This window comes from Gymnoscopelus braueri, assembly GCF_963280865.1.
Source record: "Gymnoscopelus braueri genome assembly, chromosome: 11".
NCBI classification, from domain to species: Eukaryota; Metazoa; Chordata; class Actinopteri; order Myctophiformes; family Myctophidae; genus Gymnoscopelus; species Gymnoscopelus braueri.
In genome coordinates, this window is record NC_137613.1 from 22,415,826 (window position 1) to 22,442,192 (window position 26,367).

The 26,367-nt window shown below is 41.0% G+C and overlaps 1 protein-coding gene across 3 annotated transcripts; it reads right to left on the reverse strand.

Moving 5' to 3' along the window:
* LOC308096116 (myocardial zonula adherens protein-like) lies at positions 1–26,367 on the reverse strand. Of its 3 annotated transcripts, none has more exons than XM_080443411.1 (12): positions 26,104–26,367; positions 6,831–6,911; positions 6,478–6,558; positions 6,124–6,216; positions 5,365–5,430; positions 5,174–5,269; positions 4,144–4,254; positions 3,400–3,617; positions 2,509–2,614; positions 2,094–2,177; positions 1,894–1,991; positions 1–1,579 (listed from the first exon to the last, which is right to left on the reverse strand). In XM_080443411.1, exons 1-12 carry the CDS (start codon positions 26,140–26,142, stop codon positions 1,507–1,509), a joined length of 1,146 nt encoding a protein of 381 aa, XP_080299537.1. In that variant the 5' UTR covers positions 26,143–26,367; the 3' UTR covers positions 1–1,506. The 3 variants fall into 3 exon arrangements, with proteins under 3 accessions (XP_080299537.1, XP_080299539.1, XP_080299538.1); XM_080443413.1 differs by lacking the exon at positions 26,104–26,367 and adding an exon at positions 20,112–20,125; XM_080443412.1 differs by lacking the exon at positions 26,104–26,367 and adding an exon at positions 19,430–19,490.

Below are 26,367 nucleotides of genomic sequence, written 5' to 3' on the forward strand. Positions count from 1 at the left end.
CACGTTTAAATAACATTTATTTAGACAAAAACACAAAGGATAGACTGCACTTCAATTGTTAAAAAAAAGAAGAAGAATGATAACTTTCACAGTAAATAGTCATTCATTTTATAAAAAGTATTCAGCATGGAGTTTTAACAAAATAGAAAACAGGAAAATAAAACTACAACAGACAGTATGAACAGTTTAGAGTGAGAGATCCTAAACATGCATCAGAGGTTTATTACTTAAATAAAGGTCATTAGGATTATTAGACTTCTTATCCCAAGAGAATGGCTGTGTTCTGATCTGATCTGCAGCACTATGTAGCTCAGCTAATAATTTACATAAACGTAATGCAGCATCAACTAGCCACTCTTAACTCTATCCACTAATCTCACCAGCAACATGTTAAAATAAAACGAATACATAACAGGTCAAACGTCTAACATACCTTATAAGACCACCTTGTTTTAGATTCTTGCCAAGTAACCCACTCCAAAGCCAATGAAATATGTTTAGGTCAGACATAAAACTTTAACAACGTTGACATGACTGACTTGCATGCACACCACTGGCAAGGAGGTGCAGAGCACTGAGGAATTTGACCCTCAAACCCTGTGATTGGGCTACAAGGTTGAGTGAGTGTAGTCCAGTAATTCAGTCAGTGATTCTCAACCTTTTAAACCGAAGGACCCCCAGTTTGATATGCATTGGGGTCCATTTGGTTTCATTTGTACACTCTCTGAGTTACAGGGTCCATTTGGTTCCTAACTATAAATAATTTAGCTGAGGAGCCCCTGGAACCCGCTCAAGGACCCGGCCCTTGAGGGGTTGTTGAGAACCACTGCAGAAAGTAAGTGTTGAAACAGAATAAGTGCTTTGTCTAAAATATTTATCTAAAAAAAGAAAACACAGACACCAACCATGGGACTGGAGCTGAGGTAGGTCTGCTGTGCTACGACAAGGGAATATATCAGATTCTGAATGGGGAAAAGAAAGGAAAGGCCCATAAGGGCAATGCGGGGAACTTCACTACTAAAGTACATCACGCTACATGAAAAAGCCTTGTCATCTAAAAGTATAGCATGGACACTTGTCTCTATGTATGCATAATCATATTATGTAAATAGTTAATTGAGTTTCCTTCTATTACATTACATTGCCTCCTTTTTTTCCTTTTTTGGAGACCGCCTGCCACCATGTCTGTTAATATTTCTCACTGCCTGTCCTTGTTGAGATGAAGCATGGAAAACCTTGACAAAGCTGATAGCGTCATGCAAAAACAAAACTAAACAGCCTGAAATGCCTAACATGCTTCATAAATAATACTAATGGATCAACCAGTGTGCTTTATTACCATGGTGTCTCTCAAGCCAACTGCTTCAAATCACAATTGACCGGAATATTACACGGAGTATTGCATGATTAAATATGTTATTTACAATGGATGGAACACAAATTATTTACACTGCGGCATACATGTTGTTCCTTGTGCAACATCTCCGTTTGGCTCACGCTGTTCATTCAGGACTTGATCTCAATGACCTTGATGAAAGGAAGGGGCTTGGTTGCACGTGTTGATGGCGTGAGTGGTTTGCTGTGGGAAGGGGAAAAAGATTAAAAAAAAAAGATAAGTTAAAGAGTATTCTCTGGAATATGTGGCTTTAATCTGTCTGACAAAGACACATCATATAGGTTTAAAAAGGAATATAACAGTGTCTTACAGTCATGGTCATATCTACATTTGTTTCCACAACTACATTTAATGAAGGGGATTCAGTGTCTTGCTCAAGAGGACTGGACTGTTGATTGGCTGTTGCTGTGGTGGCATGACCTCCTATTGTGGCACAGTATCTCCAGCCTTCCCAGAGCTTACAGGGAATCAGAATGCATTATATGCTACATATTCACCTGTAGACAACCTGGGGTTTGTTCTCAGCCGAGGTCTGTGGTGGTTCTGAGCTCTGTCCACCCAGGAAGTACTCCATGTGGTCCTGCATCTCTCTGTTCTGTAGACAGGAAGAAGTTAAGGAAGGAGGTTAAGGGTCTTTCTGCAGAACACACACACACACACGCACGCACACGCGCACACGCACACACAGAAGTTTTACCTCTGCCTCCAGGAAAGCCACCTTCTCCTCCAGGTCCCCAACGCACCGATCTCTCTCTTGGATGACAGTCCGAGAGTTTTGCAGCTGTACGTACACACAATAGAGTAAGTCAAGCTACTCCAGAGCTAAAAGAACTTCACTAATTCATGACGAGTGTGTGTTGTGTTTCACCACACACGTTTCCACTTGGCTCCACTCCCTCTAATAATCCATGGGTCTTTAATAGGGGGTCTGGGACCCCTAGGGGGCTCTCAGAGTTACTACAGAGGGGCCGCCAAAGTTTTGTGTGATAGGAACTTTTCTCCCCAAAAAAACATTAAAATGTCTGTGTGCATGTGCATTTGTAGTATGTGTGTGTGACCTAATGTTGCATGTGTATGTGTGCGTTTGCAATTCTATACACAGATGTTTCTACCTGTTCGATCATATGGCGAACCTTCCTCTGCTGGCTCTTCAACATGTCGTCCATTTGGTGAATCTTCTCCTTCAATAGGGCCACCTCCTTCTCCAGCTCCTCATTCCTACACACACACACACACACACACACACACACACACACACACACACACACACACACACACACACACACACACACACACACACACACACACACACACACACACACACACACACACACACACAATGGTTACCAAGGCAATATGGTAACTATAAGACAGTATCAAGAAATCATAGGGAGTGGACCATGGCATATTTACATTCTACTTAAACTTTGGACCCCACGATACGGTTATGCAAATGAACATACCGATTTATAAGAGTCATATTAATCTTTATAAGCTGCATATTGTGTCATTTACCTAGCGCTTGTGCGTTTTGGGCTTTGGCTTTGTGTGTTGGCTGTCTGTGCTATCAGTGCTATGTCAGGAAATGGGGTTCCAGTAAGACCTGACTTACACTGATGGACATACTGGGGATTTATGCAACAATATCCCAAAAGAACTATACATGTAACGTCTATGCAAAGATATATACTGTACTGACCCTTTTGTCTCACAGTTCTAACCCTGAACCACTTTAAGCACTTAAGCCCTATTTTATACTTCAGCGACTCCATAATAACCGATCTACCAGCTCACAACACATCGCAATGTGGCACTTTGCAAGCTTGCCGCCGGCTAAATAAGCTACTTTCTAAATATTTACAAAAAATGGTAGAGAAATGTTGGGATACCAGGAGTTAAGATTTACTTTACTTGGAGTGATAATGCTTGAGTTGTTGGTGTGACTATTAACTGAGTTTGAGCCAACCATCATTTAACCACCAGAAGGTGTCTTTTCTTCTCACCTCTCCAGCTTGCCCTCATCCCTTTCTGCTTTGAGCTGCAGCAGCTCAGCCTCTCCAGCGGCCATTTTGTCTTTAAGAATGGCGCTCTCGATCTCCATGCCTCCCAGTAGCCTCTCCAGCTCCTCCACCCTCTGACCCCTCTCCTCCGACTGCTCCTCCGCCTTCTGGAGACGCCCGGACTGCTCATCCAGTTGGCGGCATAACTCACTCTTCTCCGCCTGCAGGGAGTGACAGAGAGAGATTCAAAGATTCAAGATTCAAGCAGTTACAATAGCCATTGAGATTACATGACCTCAATCTCCCAGATTCTGAGCTTGCAGATATTGAGAACCAGCATCGGTTCAAGGAGCCACTATAGACATAGTATGTATAATACTATATACACTATAATATAGTGTATATAGTATTAGCGGATAGTGAAAGAGAAGCACACGTCTACACAAAAAATGACTTCAAATGTGGGCAATGTCCTGACCTAGCACGCTAAATGTGAAACAGACACTGTGAATGTATGTAAGCCATGTGTCAGCATGACCTCTCACAAGGTATGATTTTTTGATTGATTGATTGATTGATTGATTGAATACTTTATTAACATGCTTATTAACAGTACAGGTAGTACAGTCAAAGGTTATGCTAAAAAGGCACAAAAAGCCCCAGGCAGGGCTTGTTTCCATTGTGATCCCTTGAATCATAATCAAAGGCAGGACTGCTCTAAGACCTATTGATCGCCTAAAAATCAACCTGCAGTTTGTGTATCTCTTCCTGATGCCTCTTCTCCCCCTCCTTCAGCTGGGCGTACAGACGTTTGGTCATCTCCCTGAGCTTTGCCGTCTCCTCCTGATGATCCTTGACCTGCAGACAAAAAGTCACATGCTCAATTTAATGTGCAACCTGATCGACTCCAAACTCTGACAGAAGCCCGGGGCAAGACGCAAGAGTTAACACACAACAGAGCAAGACAGGCTGCAGAAAGGTCATTGGCCGAGGTGGTGCGACTGAAAAATCTCACTAGGCTAGCTTGAGATAGTAGAAGCGTTTTAAGTGGATGGTTGCTAATGTTTGTTCGTGGCTCAACGATTTCACCCCGGGGTCGGCACACTGAATGACCGCGTTTCTTTATCAGTCAAATGGGTACTTTACAAAGTTGTGTAATGGGATACTTAGAATGGAGGACAGGGTAACTTCCTTCTCGATATCCTACATACCACACATACAGGGCATTGGGTATGGAATGGATAGACACATTAGATGTGCTTCCTTAGATGGTATTTCACCACTTCCGAGGTAGATAATGGGTCTCTAGTACTTGGTTACCGGAGATGTTATGATGTGCTGTCCTGAGTCTCCAGTAACACATGGGAAATTAGATATTGTGCTGTGTGTGTGTGTATATGTGTGTGTATATCTGTGTGCATTACGTATGTGTGTTGCACATGTGTGGATGTGTGATTTGCCAGTATGTAAAAGGATACGTATAAGCTGTGCGTGGTAAATTGTGTTGAGTCAGAGTCTGAAAACGATTCCACAGAACAGATGATTGATTTCACTTGAACGGCAGGGTGATTTCCATTTCCAAAATAATGCCCATCATTTTCATAAAGAATTTAAATACATTCAAATTAGCTGTCACCGGCAACCTGGATTTAAACAGACTTTGTAGACATGATTCAACAATTCCCATGAATCAGCCACAAACAAAATCCAACCATAAATACACATAAAATCCATATTCTAGATGGCACAAGTTGCAGATTTGTGAGTGGTAGCTTACATGCATGTCTGACTCAGTCCCAACAATGTTGCCATTGGTGACAACTGGTTGGTTGCTACATGTAGGCATGGTCACTCTGTAGCCATTGGCTGGATGCTAAAGGAAAGAGCAGCGACTGGTAAGTGGAGTTAGTCTAGCATCATATTGCTTCAAGCACTGAGCATCAGACATTTTGGAAAGGTTCCTTGTACCTTGTTGTTGTTATTGTTCTGTCTGGATGCCATCTGCTCTCTTAGGGTCTTCAGACAGTACCTCACCTATACACACAAACACATCAGGCAACAATATTAAATATGTGATGCAGTCATCCAGCTCAAATTGTATTTGATCCAAACACGCACGCACGCACACACACACACACACACACACACACACACACACACACACACACACACACACACACACACACACACACACACACACACACACACACACACACACACACACACACACACACACACACACACACACACACACACACACACACACATCAATGTCAACGTCTTAATGTCTTCCACCAGCTGGGAAATGTTGAGTCATCTCATTGCCGCGCAGGAAGCAGACAAGAAGAACACAAGCAAATTGACAAACTGGCAAACTGAATTTGACAAGGCATAAACGAACGCACAACAAAACCCGAGGGACAACTAAGGCCAAGGCACTACTACAGTAGCCTCGATCTCCAGGCTTTTATTGCTTAGTTTTGCTAAAAAATAAAAGCCTGGCCCAACTATAGCCTGTACTGGGTATGAGGAAGTGTTTCATTTCCCAACCAACCAGAGTGCAGTGGGCGTCGCTCGTAATGTTGTGTTAACGGGGCGGGGGTTGACGGACAGATCGGTGAACCAATGGGATCAGGCGCCGTCTCTCGCCGGCTCTATACACACGCCCCTTTATACACGAAATCAGGAGGGTTGCAGCAGGCTACTACTACAGTAGTCCACACTCACCTCCTGTATCTGTGACACTTCATCTGTCAGCATCTTGGCACTCGAGTCACGATGGCTCTCCTCTTTGTGCTTCTGGCGGGGTTCAAGGTAAACCTGGATGTTAACACAAAGTGAGGGGGGGGTTCACTTAGGTAAACATACTGTAGGTGAGCACTCGTACACCACATGCATGGATGAATGCTTGAACACACACACACACACACACACACACACACACACACACACACACACACACACACACACACACACACACACACACACACACACACACACACACACACACACACACACACACACACACACACACACACACACACACACACACACACACACACACACACACACACACTGTACCTTGATGACCTCTACTTCTGTCGGTCTGATGCGGTCAGGTGTATGTGGCCGCTCTAAGCCGTTTTGTTTTGCCGGTGCTTCCTGCATTCATAACAACAGAAAATGGAAATCAAAATGAGGGTTTACTGAACACTGATAAAGTGGTTCAGTGATCAAACACTGCACATACAGTACAATTAAGGATGCTTTCATCTACAGTGCAGTGCTCAGTGCTGGTGTGGTGGTTAAGATGCCATCTTTGAACACAAATACTATATAAAATGTAATCAATCAATCAAATACAAATATTCTTTAAGCTAAAACACATTGTCACTTTGTCCCTGAATATGTCCTTGAATACAGCCAGTGCTCACCTTCTTGCCGTGTTGCTGTGATTTTTGGGCAGACTGGTCGTGGTCTTGGAGAGTGAGTCTAATACTCCGCCTGCATTGGTCCTGAGATGAAAGATGAGAGGATAAGAGAAGAATGAAACGACTGAAAGCTGTGGAGAGACTGGAGAGTATGAGGGCAAAACAACTAAAGGTGGTGGGTCCGAAAGTATAAAATAGAAGTGGACTCAGCGAGAAGAGTTGCAAAATGACGTTGACGAAAGTCAGAACAGAAGAGAGTGGAACACAAAATGGGGAGGGGCAGAATGCGGACGGTAAGGAAAGTTCTACAGTTAACAGGCCGTGCCAGTGATATTGTAGAACCGCCCTTCTCACTCTCCATCTCTATGGGAGAACATAATAGTGAAGAGAGGTTTCCACTGCTGGGCAGGTCTGGTGGGTCATTATGACGTGAAACGTCCCTGCGCTGAATGGAAAAGTGAAACCAGTCCAACCCAGCAGCTCCAAAAATTGTTTTCTGTGCAGGAATGAGTCACTCTCTGCTCTGTACCCATGGCAACGTAAACTGACAATAAAGTAACTATTAGTTGTGAATGTTCAGACAGACTTTCATTTTCATTATTTCGTTATTGTTCATGTAAATCCTCAAGGGTTCAACTTCAAGTTTATTTTCACATGACAAGTTTACAGGTGTAAAACAGCGGGGGAAATTAAGCTCGAAGGAGTTTGCAGTTACAAAATATAGTCATACGATTAGAGAAAGAAACAAAGGTTGTCAGTCAAGGATTCCGATTTTCCTTTCAACAAGAACTTTCAAGTTGAACTAAGCTGGCATCTCCTGAAGCCCTGAATAGTTTTTCTTTCGTCTTGTGCAACACAGCATTTGCCATTCAAACTCTTTTGCCAAGTCAGACAAATACTGTCATGCCTAACCGGTTTGAATATAAACAAATGTCTCCCTGGGGGGAACACCCTTCGAGGAAACTATGGACTGGATGAAACTACTGAGGTTGTGAGTGAATGTACAAAGACATCTAGCTATGATTGCCGTTCAGCAAACAAACGCCATTTTAGGTGAGGATAAAAAGCCCAAGGGACTCTTAATCCCTGTTTCTACAGGCATGTGTAGACACACCTGTAGAACTTGTAACTGAGAAAAAATGTTTTGTGTGGATATATGCACACATGCCATAAGTGTCAAATAACTAACCAAATTGAGTACCTTCTAGATAGCAAATAAAAATATGGAAGATGTAATCATTGCATTTCCTGTGAAATGACAATACTATGTTTATTAATTTGACAAAGTGTTTGCATTACTATTGAATGATCAGTACATTGTTTTCACATACAGTACATACACCTAAAGCCCGAAATGGAAATAAGCTGTCAGCTTTATTGCGTTTTTATGTTGTATATATATTGCATTGTCAATAAAGATGTCAAAGTCAAAGGCTATAGTTACTTAATATGAACTAGTGTTACACTTTAAAATCACTCACCAAAAAAAACTAATCTTCTCAACAGTAAGCTGTTTGTTGCTACCCAGAAAGGTATTTTTACGGGATTCTCAGGCAGGTGCAACTTTGTTACGGCACATAAAATGAGAATGGAAACGTTTTCACGCCAAAAAGCTTAAACACTGGTTGATTTTAAACAATACCATTCATTCTTCTCAGACCATTTTTTACATTAAATTCCATGTCAATTAGTAACTTAATCTCATTTAATAGGTTTTAACTACATCATATGTGTTATTCATGTCCATGTTGAATATTACACAATCTTTCTAGCTGTAAAAAAGAAAAGAAAAACAAACAAACAACACAGCCTTCCATATAATCCCTCAGACCTTTCCCCTTAATTTGTCGTACAGTACTGTCGTTCTGGTACTAGAGTGAATGCCACTCTAGCTGTAACAATACATAAAGAATCCATGTAACTCTATATTGAATGCTGACATGTGAACTATAGCTACAGAGACAGGTGTGGGAGACTCTATGGTATGTATTAAGAGAAAAATGGCCACCATATGAATATAGTCAGTTAACCACTTTCACTTTGTCGTCCCTATTTTGGGCATGCCATTATACTATAGGAGAAAAAAAGATTTTTTTTCCAAAAAAATGTCAATATAGCAGTTCTACAAGCTCACAAACCGTAATGATGCAACATGTTGTGTGCTTGTAGATCGGCTGATTTTGAAAAATGTTAAATATGCCATAAGTGGTTAAAAGTATGACACCTGTTAGGTGAGGTATTAGAGGTACTGTTCGTGAGAATGACACCGCAGCAATTACAGCAGAGGAACGATAAATATTTGACAACGCGCTGGGTGCACACCACAGCCTGTTGTTTGTTATGAGAAACTAGGCTACGCCCATGACACGGCACACCAGCAACAACATTTGCAGTAGTATGCAAATTACATTGCAACACTATGTAGAGGCAAAATAAAATCCATGACTTTAACAATGTATTTTTCTGTTACTTTATTGTTCACTCACTGGTTCCTCTGAAGCTGTTTGCTGTTAAAGCATTGTTTCTATTTAGTGTTGTTCTATCAAGGTTCAAGGTTCAACTTTATTGTCAACAATACCATTTACAAGTAAAAGGCACGTGAAATTCATTGTGCGCTAAAAAACCAACACAGCAGCTACAGTCTCAGTAATTCCACATTCAGACTCAATGTCAATGTCATAGTACTATGGTTTGTGAAGCACTATATCAAATGCTTTCAAATGTGCTACATACATTATTAAACTATTTTATGAATTTTCGTATTACTTAAAAAATAATTACAAAGTTATAACATCATGACTGCGATGAAAAACGTTTGTGGAAGGTGCCTGTGTAAAGAACAGCGTCATCAAGATTGAGATAGTAATATTAGAAAGCATCATTTTAACAATAACTACTTTTGATATTTGACCCTATAAGTACACTGTGTACTTCTATCTACAGCATGTATGCCTGACAGCGTTTTGGGGTGGGTGGGTAAGGGGGAAGGTTGTAAGAACCAATGAGCAGAGTCCACACCGCCACACCCTCCTCAGTCTATATCATTGTTTCAACCACATCCTGCCTGGATCAATCCTCCACCAGGAGAACTGACTCCTCGAGCCCAGCAGCATCAGTGGCTTGTCTGTACAGGAGCACTCTGTCATTAACACAAACCTCTAACCGTCTCATCAGTGCGTGTGTGCGTGTGTGTGCGTGCATGGTGTCAGACTGAACGTTGTTTGTTTGGTGGGTTCATATGATGCTGCAAGACAGAATGCACGTGTAACATCTCAGTGTATACGGTATGTGCCAGCTTGCCAAGATGTGTGAATATGTGTACCATATGTGAACCATACTGTGTGAATAACATGAGTACCATATGTGCTGCATGGACAGGCCGCGCAGAGAAAAGCAGAAGCAACGTCTCTCTGGTTGTTAGTAGTCTAGAGATGCATAAGCAAACGTTTGTCTCTGATTTGCATGTCGAGGCTGGGCTTAATGGTTTACCTCGCCTGAGAGTGCTGTTTGCATAGCAGGAAAAGCCTGAAGAAAACCATCAGGGCTTCAGCTGCTGACAGGCAGCCCCAGCATGTCATTTTTGTGATCTGTGGGAGTGGCAGCCTCAGGGCTTCTCTCCCCCAGAGAAAACACAGAGAAGAGAGGGAGAGGCATACATGCACTCGCACGGCCGTGCACACACACACGCGCGCATACGCACGCACGCACGCACACACACACACACACACACACACACACACACACACACACACACGCACACGCGCACACGCACGCAACAAATAGGCTCTTCACACAGAGACACAATGTTCTCTGCTTTCAACACATGCTATTGTTCCCATTTCTTTTTGGCGTGCCGTGCACACACCGCAAATTGTCCTCAGCTTGGGTTCCAAAACATCAGCTTTAAAATCAGTCAAAAACTGTGGTGCTCAAAGCCATTTCCTCAACAAACAATAGCTGCAGCAATGATGAATGTGCCCCACGTCTGATCATGTCTGAAGTACTGGGTAATCACATGTGGGAAAGGAGCTAATGATGACTGAGGCCAAGGACCACACTTCACCCAGTGGCTCATCATGCAGTACTTGTGATGGTGCGCCAGTGCAGTGTTATAAATCACTGGGTGCTCAGAAAGCCTAATTATGCATTTGCTTTGGGTTATCCTGACATTTAGGACCCACAATGAGAACCTTCTAGTTAAAATTGCGGTGATTAATTTATGAAGTTATGCAAGTTGCCAACATCAATACTAACTAGCCTAGTCAATGCTGCACTTACAAAGCATTCCACTCTTATTTAGCTGTAATGATGGCTATGATTACGGTTATTATAGTGATCTCATGGTGGGAAAGGCTTTTTCCACTCCTCGTACTTTTTTGCTAATAAACGTGCCAAGTTGCGAACAATCTGAGAGATAAAACCTGAGGTTGATAAAAAAAATATTCTTGGCTACTTTATCCCCAGGGAACTTTCCCTGTAACAACTATGTTAACTGTAATGCCATGATCAACAGTGACTCTGTCTTACACTCTATGTAAAATATAAAGGTGAAGGCAGGGGGGTACTACATGTAAGACCAAGGGCCCCATTCTCAGGCCAAAAATTCCCCGTTAAATCGGGATAATGGACCTGCGCCGCCCCAATAGGTTATTCTAGCACCTGCTCTACCCGTCACCATTATGCCGACGCCGTTATTTGCGCGTGGAGGTGTGCCCGTGGGCGTGTTGTTGCTATATCCCCCACATTGCAATTCTACAGACACACATGGGTACGGCTTGGGGACGGGGGATAGTGGATTCTAGAAGCACCCGCTGGTTTATAAAATCACCCGTCAAGTGCACACAGACACTACAATGGCTTTGTGCGTTGGACCATGAGCCGTGTTGCCAGCCTTGGAGAGAAATAAGCAACTGCAGTCCGCAGGTCTATGAAAACAAAAAGAAGCAACTCTAAGGCCACATGAGCACTTCAAACTACTAACTAGAGCTTTCATATCCCCTAAATATTTCAGCCCGGCTCGACTAATAATTGACAAATTAGACCCAGCCCAGCCCGTCAGTCATTTTTCTAAAGAAGCCTTATTTCTCATTAAATCTTGGTAATATATGAATGATCTGTGTGTGAAATGCGCTCTTTCTTTATACAAACCCATGCTCGCTCACTCTACCGCAAATGCCTCTCTCTCTTTGTACAACCCCATGCTCACTCTACCGCAAATGTGCTCTCTCTCTTCATATAAACCGATGCTCACTCTACCGCATATGCGCTATCTCTCTCTATACAACCCCATGCTCACTCTACCGCAAATGTGCTCTCTCTCTTCATATAAACCGATGCTCACTCTACCGCATATGCGCTATCTCTCTCTATACAACCCCATGCTCACTCTACCGCAAATGTGCTCTCTCTCTTCATATAAACCGATGCTCACTCTACCGCATATGCGCTATCTCTCTCTATACAACCCCATGCTCACTCTACCGCAAATGTGCTCTCTCTCTTCATATAAACCGATGCTCACTCTACCGCAAATGCGCTATCTCTCTTCATACAAACCCATGGTCACTCTACCACAAACGCCACCACCACTCCCAGCGGGGTCATTTTGATTCTATGACGGCTGCCGTCTAGTTATCATCAGTGCCAGTGTTGTGAGGAAAAACAACTAACAAGCAACCAGGTCTAGGAAAACCAGCCCAAAAGAAGCGAGTCAAGCGACTATGGGCCACATGAGCACTCTAACATATACATCAGCTATTTGAAAATAGCAGATCTACAAGCTCGCCAGGCGTTGGGTGCTCCATTGTGGTCTCGACCCACAGGTTGAGAACCACTGCATTAAAAGCTCCAAGCAAGTTACATGTCTAGTATGTTGTTGACCACGTAATGTAATGTTTTTGGTTTAGTGATAGGCTACTCCGTGGCGCGCGCGCGCCTCATTGTATGCTGCCCAAAATAACAGATCTGTAACTGTCGACACGACATGACGCAGCGCCGTTGATAGCTTGTATGTCTGTTATTTTGGGTAGGCGACGCACATACGCATCGCAGCAATGTGTCTGGGTTTGAGAGGCTTTGATTGATGTAAACTTAAAGTTTAGCTCTGTTCGGGATTACTGAACAAAGGTGGATGATGAAAGATAACGGGGACAATATGGATGTAAGTTAACTTTGCGTCACTTCAGAGGAAACTATGGAGCAACTTCAGAGATGTTTACACACCCCTGGAATCCATTAGAACGGTGGAAATAGAACGATAACAGCCAACGTGAGTACATAGGCTATAGACCTTTCCTAAAACTGTCCAATTTATTATACCCATGTGCTACTGTTTGTCTGTGTACCACGTAGGAGCGTTGTCGCAACATGATGTAATTAATTATTTGGGAGCAGCCAGTGTGTACCAATAGTATACATATTTTAAATGGCTTTCATATACTATTCCGGATCTGACTAATATGACAAGCTTATTGTGAACACAATAGGCTACAAATTAATATAAAAATGTATTTGGATAAAAAAAAAAAAAAGAAGGAAAACAAGCCCAATGTGGCTTATAATAATCAGACCAGGCAACAGTGCAGACAGGTAGATAGGCTAGAGCATATATTGGATCGGGATGACGGCTAGCGCAGTCTTCTCTTAAAGGCAATGGCTTCTGGCACGGTGATTGGTTTTATCATTGTAACGCCCAAACCACACCTATGCATAATGTAACGGGTAGCTCAGGTGTTTGGCGGGTGAGGGGGGTGCCATAGAATACCGAATTTTGCGGGGAAACGCCTCTTGCCTAGTCCGAAATCCCTAATTAGTGGTTTGTTCAAATCTGGCTCTGAATAGAGCCGCAAGTGTGTAGTTCATCTTTTAAAATGTACTAGTTTTTGATACGTCAGCAAGAGAGAGAGAGAATTGAAGATCACCGAACATAAAAGCAACATTAGAAATCTCGATGAAAAGTCTCCTGTAGCCAGGCATTTCAATGCCACAGGACATGAGGTGTGTAGACTGAGGTTTCAGGGTATTGAAATGGTGAATCCCTTGAAAAGAAGATAAGCTTACTGGATTCAATCCCTAAATACTGAATTCGCTCTGGGATTAAATGAGGAACTGGTATTAAATAGCTATTTAGAAAAATCCTGGTGTAGTTTTCTTGTGGGTTTTGTCATTTATATTACTTTTTTTTATTCCCAACTTTCATATTTTCTAATCTATGTATATGTTTGGGATATTGTATTGTGTATATTATTATGGTGAGCATGTACATTTGCATATTAATGACTGCTAGTATCAGCTATATATTATATAGTTAATTTCTGCTCAGGCGCTCGATGCTAACGAAGGTCAAAAGGGTCAAAACTGGTTTGTTTATTGTTGACAGCTGCTGTGGTGCATTAAAACCTATTTTGTGTGTTTAGATGTTCCTTTGCTGATGTCATACATTAGTATTGCAATATACTGTATATACAACTAAACAAAAAGTGCTAAACAAAAATGCAAAGTAAAGACAGACAAAAATGTCTGTCTGTCTGTCTGTCTGTTCCCAGCATAACTCAGGCACTGTCTGACCAGCTGAATTCAAACTTGGCGTGTGTCTCGCCGATGACCTGGAGATGGTTTGTGATGAGTGGGAATTTGGTTGGACCAGCAGTTGTCCAGAACCGAAAAACCACAGATGTCTGTATCTGTCTGTCTGCGGGTCATTCTCGACATGGATGATCCCTGAGTAGGCCATTACCCTTAGTAAAGGTAATTTCAGACGACATGACCACTGTTAAAAGTAAACGACTCAAGCTGCCAACCATGCTTCAACCATTTTCAGCAAAAAATTATCACGACCGCAGCCTGACCTATTTACTCCTTCAAGCGCTGTTATGATCCATATCTGTCTATGCAATGTGGGCATGTGTAAACCCATACTCACACTGTAAACTGTTCTGTACTTGTACAGTATACTGTATGAAACATCTGCATCCAGCCATCCAGACACCTGAGGGCGGATCTGCTCGGCCAGCCCCCACAGCTCAGAAGAACACTCATTTCCATTGCTGTGGACATGTCATCATGGAACCAATGATTGCAAGATTCATAGTCTAGACAAATGTAATGCATGATGTCTACAAGGTGAGGTGGCATTGCCTTGCTACCCTGGCCTAACATTACAGTAGCAGGTTTATTTCACTCTGACTCAGGACCCTATTCCAGTTTGTTGACGTATGTGTTAACTGAAGTGCTGTATGATCACAGAAATATTGTTTCGGTAGTATGTCAGCACAGCCGGTATTGCGACAAGTTATTGCAACATTGTTTTTCAATGTACTGAATAAAAGTACAGCTGTTACAGCGTGTAATGTCAAAAAGTTATATTGCACTCAGGCCACACAGCAAAATATTATCTGTTGATTTAACAGAGATGAATTACCTCTCAATGCTAGAAGCATGTTCCTTCTCCTTATCTGATCTTACATGACCTTCATGTTATTTATGAAGTAAGCTGCCAAATGCTTTGTGGGAAAGCCTTTGGTAACAACTGTAGTGATACAAGTTTAAGTGGCGTTCCATTCCACTGTAATGACTGTCGCTCCAGGGTCTGAGTGAACTTTAATCAAATGCGATTGGGTGCGTGAGATGACATCAAACATCAAAGAAAACAAAGCGATGAACTGCTTCTCCGCAGGACTTACATTGCACAATGAAGACAGCAGGTCTAGTGAGGGCATTACTATTTTAAGACATTTCGATCACACACTGCAGGTATTGAAGGTAGCTTTGTGCTATGACAGCTATTTAGCCACCTATACATAATGTCATCCTGATGGGCTAAAACGTTCTCAAGCTTCTGTAAATCAGTGGAACCAAGGCAAATATTTTTATGATAAATGACTGTGACATTGATAATCTACCTTTGCTTGCTGCATGGCCACTTATCATCATTTTACAACTTAATATGATGGCCATAACACTCCCACCTTTGGGTGGATTTGGGACCATTTTTACAGTCACAGTTAAATTAACACTGAGGATTTTACTGTATAGTAGGGCATTACTAAATGGAGAATGCTTGCTCACTCTGTACATTTTCCCATGGATTACATTACTGTATAGTCCTCATATCCTCCACCCCTGTTGGTTTTAGAGCGCTAAAGATTGTTACAAAGCTTCTCATGAGAAAACTGAACAATGCAAACCAAACCCTCTCTTTCAAATTAACTCTCAGTCTCAGGGCATACAGACTACTAGTACATACTGTATTAACCCTTTAAGACCTGGAACGCGTAATGTGTAATTTTTGATTTCTTTGGCTATTCAAAAATAACAGATCTACAAGCTCGTAGCGTGGCATCAAGGAATTTTTTTAAAGCTATTTTTTTTTACTCAAACCTTTGCTTCTACAAATGTCTTCTAAATCCTAACAAAAAACGTATGTTTTGCTATAATGTCAGTGGTTTTCAAACTTTTTCATGTCAAGGACCCCAAAAATATATGTTTGACCGCGGAGCCCCATCTCAAAATATGTTGTTCCAGGGACCCCCCAGAAGCAAAGATTTGAGTAAAAATAAAAATCGCTTTACAAAATATATATTCAAAGATTTGCACAAATCACAATAAAAAAAATAAAAGCAGATCTACAAGCTCATAGCGCGGCACTCGGTGCCGCGCTATGAGCTTGTATATCTGCTATTTTTGAATGACACAGATGCGTTCCCGGTCTGAAAGGGTTAAGACCGGAAAAACACAAACAAGGGAATGCAGTGTGAAAAAACAAATACAAAACACAGGGATGCTTGGAAAACAATCTGCCACAGGGGACGGTATCCAACTCCTCTTTCATGGGTCAGCTCTCTGGCATTCCCTGCGAGGGGTCTCTGTTTTCAGTCTCTAGTGTCTCACACTCGTCATCTGACACAATGGAGTTCTGGGCAGCAGCCCAACACAGTTGTCATATGGTTGCAGTGCAGTGGTTGCTTTAAAGCAAACATTTGTAACTGAAATCTTTTGCTTCTGGGGATTCTACAAATGTCTTCTAAATCCGAACAGTTTTCTGAAAAGCGTATGTTACTATAATATCAGTGGTGCTCCAAATTTTCCATGTCAAGGACCCCCAAAATGATATGGATTTGGCCGCGGACCCCCATCTCAAAATATGCTGTTCCAGGGACCCCCAGAAGCACAGATCGGAGTAAAACAAATTCGCTTTAAAACATATATGTATATTCAAAGATTTGCACAAATTCTCCACTTTAAAAAAAAAATAGCAGATCTATATATCTGCTATTTTTGAATAGCCAAATAAATCTTAAAATGACGCAGATGCGTTCGCGGTCTTAATGTATTCATATTGTACAACAGTTGTCCTATAAAGTGACACTTAGGTAGAAAACATGATACTATAAATCAGTATCAAAGCCACCAAGCCCATTTAGGAAGCTATACAATTGTGAATATAGTCTCTAGCATTCAGAAGGAACATTGTTGCTTTCCCCCAGTTGTTGAGCCAACCAACCACACAGCACTCTCGCACCGCAAGAAGTGTCCGTCTATAATCAACACACAAGACCAACAGATCCCCAGTTAAGTGTGCTTAGTTTTTTAACTTCTGATTTAGAAGTGACATCAGTGCTTTGCTGTTTGACATTCTCATGCAAAGTTGGTGACTAAACACGTCTCCACACGATCACACAGAAACCAGATGTAGGTGCATGTCATTGAGCTATAAACTGAACGCCACAGAACCGAGAAATGACGACTGATGACTAACCATTAAAAATGTAAAAGATTTAGCCGCTTAAACCCTATATACGTCATTGACAGTGGTCCCCCAGGAGACTATCATCATTAGCCCCCTTCTCCCTCAACAACAAATCTCTGCCAAAAATAGCAGATCTACCAACTCACGGGAAGCACCGCAAAGCACTGCAAAACATTGTGACCTTGCAGATCTGCTATTTTCACAGAATGTTGGCCTATTATAACATGCCCAGAATAGGGACGCAAGTGTTCAAGTGGTTAAAACACTTACAATCAGTGGTGTGTTCTACCGTGTTACGCTATATAGGTAGTGTGACCTGCAGAACATTTTCGTAGCCAAGCTTAGCCATCCAAAAAACTTCCGAGAAAGCAATATCTGATACGCAGGAGGAGGGGCTGGGGGGCAGCAAGAATGTAAACTTCAGTTCAAATAGCCTTTTTCATGTGATAATGTGGCGTCTGAGGTGAAGGCTTATGTGTGGCTATTGTCTTGAGGTGATAATGACCGCTGGCCGTTGGGAGTTTTGAAGTAATTCACACATTAACTGCATTAACAATAGAGCGGTTATTTCATTCGGCGACCTTGCGCACGCGCACATACACGTGCATGTGCGCGTGCACGTGCCGTGCGTGTGGGAGAATTATACTATGCCCTCCAAATAAACCTAGAACACACCACTGCTTAAAATCACTTAGAAACATTCAACATTTAATACTGTATATTCAATTGAGTGCCTGAGGACCACACACTGCATTACTCCCATGGCGCTGTTATGTAACATTTAAATGCGTGCCTTTACTTGTGCCTTGGTAGTTCATGGAAAGCAGTGGAACATGTGCTTGCCCATAAGAGCTCTGTATCATGACCTTAAGTTGTATTCACAGTACTATCACAGTTCACAGTTCAGTGTGATGACCATGAATCACAGGAGAACAGCCAAAGCCACTGAGTATATTTACAACTCAGTAATATCATCAATTATGACACATTTCCTCCATAAGACATCACAGTGAAAGCTTTAACCACAAGAACCCTACGGTCCCCATTCACGGCAATGTTGTATTATGCGAATGTACAGCCAAAATAACTGATCTACAAGCTCACAATGTGTTACAATGCGATCTTGTAGATTGGCTATTTTAGCTATTTGTCATACATAGATCGGCTATTTACAGCAAAGACATTTGGTGTAAAGGGAGAAAAGGAGGGGGCCAAGTATAGACCCCTGGGGGAACATGGTCAACAAAGTATAGGGTTTCAGTAGTTAACAGACGATGATTGGCGAGTGACAATGGTCAGTGGATAACAATGGCCATAAAGCAGACTGTGATGCCTTGCTATTGCTAACTTCCTAAGTTTAATCATAAAGACCAACATCATTGCCATCCCTGTCTGAGAAATCTATATAACCACTTCCATTTTGCAAAAAGCTGTCAACTGGGAAGTGCACAAGAGTCAATGTTTCTTGATCTCTGACAACCACATTGACAATGTTTTTTTGTCTGTTGCTGTTGTACCAGTTAGATAAACATAGTGATCACTATGTCTGTCTATCTATGTCTATATAACATATTCCATGTTAATGAAAACAATAGCAGTTGTTGTGACTCTTCATTTTGAGTCACAATATTTTAGTATGATCTTCGCTACAAAGACAAAACTGAAAAACTGAATCAGCTGCACCTTTTATCAGACGAATCTACAACCACTCATACAACATGAGACATAACCACGCACTGAATCATACAGATAAACGATTAACTACACACACAGACAAAACAATATCCAGACTACATGCAATAAATCCCCGTGGATTTCACTATCTAGATGTGTATAAGTCATTATTTAGGCATACCTCCTGGGGAGCTGAAGTCAACCAACCGTGGTCTTTTTCCTGTGATGATCTGGGTGTTATGTTGTGTGTTGGGTGTGTGACTATATGTTAGTGTGGGAAACGGCCTGCCTCACTAAGACGTCTGGGCGAGGCTCCTACAGCAACCCAACCCTTTTATCTCAAGATTTTTTTATTCACCAGTCAGTAGTGTTCACTGGAGTTTACAGGAACTAGCCTCCCCTGCAGGGGTAGAAGGCCATTACATGGTCGTTACAAGTACATTAGATGAGAAGAGAACTTCATAGGATAGGGACTATGTCATTCATTAGATTACAAGTCTACAACAACAAAAAACCTAAATTGTTGAATTCAAACTGAATGAGTATCTTGTGATGTCAAAGCTAAAAATGATGTGATGTCAAAACTTAAAGCTTATTATTTTCCAGTGTTCTTCCAAACGTCAAGGTTACTAAACTTTACGAAATTTCTCCAAAGTGTTAGGCTAATCGATTCATACCATAAGTTCATCACAGCATATTTCTAAGAAGAATCAAATATACACGGATAAAGTAACAGTACCAACAAACAAACAAAATACTTCGTTTTCAACCCATTCGAATTACCGCAATTTGTTTACATTTCCTGCATTCAATCAATTAGCCGCCTCATTTTGTAATCAAACAAATGCTGCCGTGTAACGTACGTGACTGTGTTCCACAGCTCCCGTATAACCATACAGTATTTAAGCATGTCTTTATAAAAGTCACTGGGAGCAGTGATTGGCCAGTAGAAATGGAGATTGGAGAGGGCATTGTTTGTTGCCACAGGGTGACAGCGGTTGGTAGCAGTGCAGTGAGGAATGTGCAGTGTTGCTTACATAAGCCTGATTAATGAAGCGTCTTTATATAGGAGTCTCTGCTGGCATTGAGAGGTAGCTATGCAGTGTAAACAGGGCTGTGCAAACAGAGGTCAAATGTCAAGTTTGTCCTCTGTTCTCCCAATGAACTTTTTAAAAATAATGTATATGAACTTTTCCCTCAGACAATATCCTGGTGTATTTACTTTTTTATTTATTATATTGGTTTGATCTGAATGTATACATTTCCTGTATAAGGTAAGGTTATGCCTCGTGTTTATTTCAAAATGTTCACACTGTACTTTACGCATCATGTGGAATATGTTTGCCATGTAAATAAACACCTGCTCTCTACGCTTGTGTGTATATTTGAACTGTACTTTTTCCCTATACAACATTTCTGACGGATCAGGCTGAAGGAGTAACACCCCAACAAAGAACCAATTGAGTGCACACTGCACAGTGTTTGAAAACCATATGTACCAATCTCGGCCAATGTAGATACCTTGTAGCTACTGCACCATTCTTCTATAATTGTTCTGTTAATGACTTTAACCCTGACATCCCTATTTTGGGCATATCATTATAGATGAAAATAAAATAAAGAATTAAAAACATTTTCCAAAATAACAGATCTACAAGCTCACGGCACATCGTGACGTGACACAATGCGAGCTTGTCGATCAGTTATTTTCGGACAATCAAATACAAAATAGGTCTTAAAGGACGACTTCACCCATTTTCAACCTGTCTTCAAATAATTGGTCCTCACTAATGCTCATTATGATAAAATGGTACCATTTGTTTCTACTCTGTCTGTGTCTCATAGGAGGGCTGTGGACTGTTCAGAAACCCGTCTACCAGTGAAATCATCGTTCCATGGCTTCCATTATAGCATGCTAACTTTCCAGGAAGAGAAAGCATGCAGTTTCTATTAGCTTGGAATCCCCATCGATGATGTCACTGGTAGGCGGATTTCTGAGCTCTCCACAGCCCTCTTAGACACAGGCTTTTAGACAAAAATGGTACCATATTATAATGAGCATTAGTGGGGACCAATTATATGAAGATAGGTTGACAATGGGTGAAGTCGTCCTTTAAGTGGTTAACGCGCATGATCACGCCACATTAGGAGACGTCCATCAAACTGCTGGCTTGCCAAGCTCAGTCCAAAAAGACAAAAAACTATAATCCCTTAAATGTGTTTCGCTGTGAGGGGTAATTACCACTGTTCTCCTGAGGAATTACAAAGCCAAAGGGCTTGCAAAACAGGATGCCAAAGAGGTCAGATCTAATGTTTAACGAGAGATCACTAGTCTCATTACATAATAGACATTCAGTTGCCGTGCTTATCTTAAGATAATGCATGGTTACTGTGAGTTTTCCCAGACTGTCAATTAGGCATGTAACATATTCACTCAACTCAGGATACAATTCGAATCACAATACTAGGTTCACGATACAAATTTTCACGATTTTTAAAAACACATAATGAGTTTCCAACAAATCTTTTTTTTTACTATTTCTCTTACTGTTTTTTTCTCTTATCAATACAGTAGTAAATGACTGAAAACTATTTTTTTTTAATCAATACTCTTACAAATATCCTGTATTTTCTTCTTTTTCTTCCTGCTGTTTGCATCACGATATATCTTTTTATTAAATCGATTTAAATTGTCACCAATTTGAATCGATTTGAATCGATTTACGATAAATCATTACATGCCTGCTGTCAATGTTACATACAACCAGTAGTCAAAGTTACAGTGCATCAGCAATGGATGTCTATCAGCAGGGTTCCATTTGCTGGAAGGGATGGACAGAAAATCCATGCCTCTGGTCATTCATTTTTATCGCCAGTGTGGATATGTTTTATCCCTGCTTCTGGTCAGACTGAATCAAATACATGCATACTTTAGGGGAAATGTAGAATCTATATTTGATAATATCACAATTTAATAAAAAGCTATATGTTAATCACAGCTACCCTGTTGTCCCTATTTTTGGCAAGTTTAAAAAAATTGTCAAATACATATTTTTCAAATCCAACATAAAAAAAAGAAGCAAATCTACAAGTTGAGAACGCGTAGCAATGTGATGTGTTGTGAGCTTGTAGGTCAGCTATTTTAGCTATTTGTCATATTGAGTGGTTAAGAAAATGTTCCCCTCTCTCTGTAAATGCAGAAACCGCTGGCATACGAGAAAACCTTCTAGTTAACAATGGTTTAATGGGGCTGTGATAACGCTTTAAACTTTATAGAGGAAACACCGTTTTGTGGGGACTAGACTGGAGACTCTTTAAAGACATTTCTGAGACCGAACAATGGGGAGAAACAGGAAAGAGAGGGGATGGAGTGTACAGTAATAAAGGTCATGAGCTGAGCAGACTTCAAATCCATTACATCACGATAACTTGCCCTCTAGCGTATGTGATACTACACGCACAAACTGGTTGAGCCGACAGAATGACTGCAATGTTGAACTTTGATAGAACCTTGGGTTATACAGTATAGCTACGTTTGGGCATGATCTAGGTCAAAACATTGTTGATTATTCTTGTGTTGCTTCTGCGCTCTGTGATCATGAAGCCAGAAGTATTGAAAAAGGGTCTCAAAAACTTTTAGCACATAAATGGACGTGAACAAAGCACATTATACATTGCCAATATGTAAAAATTCCTGGTACCTTTGGGAAACTGAAATGGCTATATTCATGGCATCATTGATGGAAGTTTGTTAGAATCACAGGAATCAAAAAGGTCACCAATATGGGTGTAACATAAGCAACGACGACAACACCAATAGGTGAAATAGGTGGGAGTCAAAATTGTAGTTTTATATACTGACAGAAGCTGTTTCACCATTCAATGTGAGTGAAATATAGAATCGTTACTCCCGGTTCCTCATTCACAGAGCACAGAAGCAACAGATAAAGATGATCAACAACAATATTTGAACTTATATATCATGCTCAGGTAGCTTACAACATAAGGTTCCAAACAAAGTTCATCATCACTTTAGATAGTGTCAATCACCACAAACATAGTAAATCACAAACACTGAACATCAAAGCAGCATTTAAGTCCAGTGTTAATTATTTATTTGCCTTTGGCAAGCCCAGTTGGCCCGCCACCAATCTTGGAAGCTGAGCCAGAACCACAGACAACATGTCTGCGTATGTTTAGGCATGACTAGGTATTTCTCCTGCATCTGCCAGACACTTTTACAATCCACCTGCTCATTCATGCCATCCTAACAAATGAAGTTCATAATAATAATGCAACACTATGTGGCTTATTTAATTAAACAATTGGAGGAATTAAAATATTATTCTCTTTTGACACAAATTATATTTTCTAATAGAGTCTAACTGTGACTCGGTCAAACATCGACTACACTACAGTACAGGCTACCTATCCGTACAAAATGCAGGTATGACAACATCAAGCAATTAACTATATACTGATCCACAAAATCAAAAGGAAATTATACTTGTGTAAAATGTATACTCAACTGTCCCCTTTAGAACACTCATTGATGTTTTAGGACAAAATATTGACTCCTTTACAGAAAGAGGACCTATGTTTATGGATAAGCATGGAGATAATCTCCCAGCAGTGTGGAGATAATATCAGAAAACAGAACAGGTTTTTAAAGTGGGTTTTTATTTGAATTCTTTAGGGCCCCTCTGACGTGACAAAACTGTAAATCCACAGGTAATAAAGACCTGTGAAATTACAGTTTTGCCACGTCAGAGCCAGTTTAACGGCCTTTTTAACTACTCATTTGTACACTCAAAGCAGATGGCAAGCAGCCTTATCTCTGTCAATAAAACATTGACTGATGCACTTGGACACATCATCAGTGTTGTTACCTGGAGTCACTGGGTGTTTCGGGTCTTGCAACAGACAACCCTCCTCCAGGCGACCCGACCGAGGCTGGTCAGACCTCGGCCTGTGTCCAAGTGGCATGCTACTGCCCCCACTGTCTCTTGGGGATAGTTAGAGACAGTGCTAATTAGGGGGTTAGGGTTAGCCTGGCACTCGCCAGACCGACTACGCAGATCCATGAATGCTATATTTATAGCCTGCAACAGCTACCCACGCCATCAGTCCGGCTGATGCCAGGCCAGGTTAGCCTGGCACTAGCCAGACCGACAACGTGGATCCACCCACACGAACCATATATGAGTGAATCCACGACATCAGTCCGGCCAATGCTAGGCCAGGTTGTTGCAGCTATTGGTGACACTAGGAGGCTCTAGGCACTGTGGGTTGCCTCCGGGCCGATACAGACTTATCTCTATTAATCCTAAGGTTTAACTTGTATTGATCTTTAAAATTAAATACATGTTTCCACTTAGTTGACGCTAAACCTCTGAGAGAAGAAAATGCTAAATCTTAGAAATAAAAACAACCTAGAGGTGTACACACACAGACAGACAGACAGACAGACAGGTTTGCATGCTCAAAAATATGGCAAATCCTTCCACAGTGTCATCTAACAGCTTTGGTAATTCCCTGCTCTTTGTATTTGCAAATATTTTAAGATTGGATATGATTGTATAATTGATGGACTTTTACAAGTTAAGCATTATACTATGTTTCACATGTGAAACAATCAGTACACCGATGTTTCACACACTTTCAAAGTTGAAAGGCAGGTTAGTGTTACAGACAGTGAAAGTTATACAAGACATACAGATAACAATCATCATGGTCCTCATGTTTGCCAGTCGGTTAATGATAAACTTGCATGGTGACACTGTTATGCAAGAGGATCAATTCAAGGACATTTTGGCGCAATCAAAATTATTAAGGGATCAAAGTGTTCCCTACATTTCTTTGAGCAGTATAGTTACATTGCCAAACTGTCTTTATTTGACATTAACACAGGTGGAAAAATTACCTGAAAGCCACATGAGTAAAACTTGACATATCTCACTAAAGAAAAGGACTGGTAAAAGTATAAGTATAGAAAAATAATATTAAATAAATAAATAATAATAATAACACAAATTAAAAATAGGCAGATTTGTCTCACTTTCTTTGAGCTTTATGAAGTTTATTTTGTATTGGGTGCCATCTTACAGAGGAAAATGTTCAATTGAACAAAAATGTAGTTTTAATGACAATTTGCTTCAAATGTGAGGGCACTTGAAAATAATGGCATAATAAAATGTCTTCATGGAGGACAAAGACATTTCAGTCCATAATAATTCCTCCTCACTTCAATGAATTTGAACATAATTATGCTACAGTAGCCTATCTCTTATAAGAGACTCTTTAGCCATACAGTATGTGATGATTGTTACATCTGCTGCCTAATGCTGACTTCCTTTAGCTAGGAATAACATAGGCTGACAGCATTAATAACTTCTTCAATAGATTTTTTAGTTTGATATTTGTGTTGTTTGGGGGGGGGGGGGGGGGGGGTTAGAATGGCAATGTAGCCAACAAGTAGCTATACTTTGAAGGGCATATATAGCAGTAATAATGAAATGTATTGTAGGCTGTGTATTAAAGTTAATCATATTCTTTAATATAGCATAATAGTAGTCTAGAGTAAAGATGAAAGACACAAATAAACAGCGTAGCCTAAAAGGCTAATAATAATGAAAATGAAGTGTTGAAATAATGTTGCTAGGGGCAGCGCTTTTGTCTCAAATGATTGAACATTTTATTGACTTTGTCGGGCGACTCTGTTTCTGTTAGCAACTCGCCTTCCATTAGCGTCACATATATAAAGGCTATACACACATTTAGCTACTTTGTAAACTCGGATAAACAAACTAATGATAAACGTCATTATTTGAAGACAGTTGAAGAGACGTCACTCACATTGGTTGTGGAGGGTTGTTGTTCCACCGGACTACTCATCCTCCTCTCTCACCGGGGGAAAGCGAAGCAGACCAGAGCGAAGAGAACCACAAATAGTCAACTATATAGTTACAGGACTACAGGTTGTTGTGTGTCTATCTTCTTATCTGCTGTCTCTGTGTAACTGAGAGTTACTGACTGTAGTTTCCTCAATTCCACAGTTTTCACGAAGTTTCTCGAACAACATGTGTGTCTCAGCCGGAGGATTAAAGTTGCTCTCTCTCT

Excerpts from the sequence above, each read along its gene's own strand:
- LOC308096116 (XM_080443411.1), bottom strand. The coding sequence starts at position 26,142 with ATGAGTAGTCCGGTGGAACAACAACCCTCCACAACCAAT. Across the intron at positions 4,255-5,173 it reads GGACTGAGTCAGACATGCAT|GTCAAGGATCATCAGGAGGA; the intron begins GTAAGCTACCAC and ends TTTTGTCTGCAG. Across the intron at positions 2,178-2,508 it reads TTCGCCATATGATCGAACAG|CTGCAAAACTCTCGGACTGT; the intron begins GTAGAAACATCT and ends GTGTACGTACAG.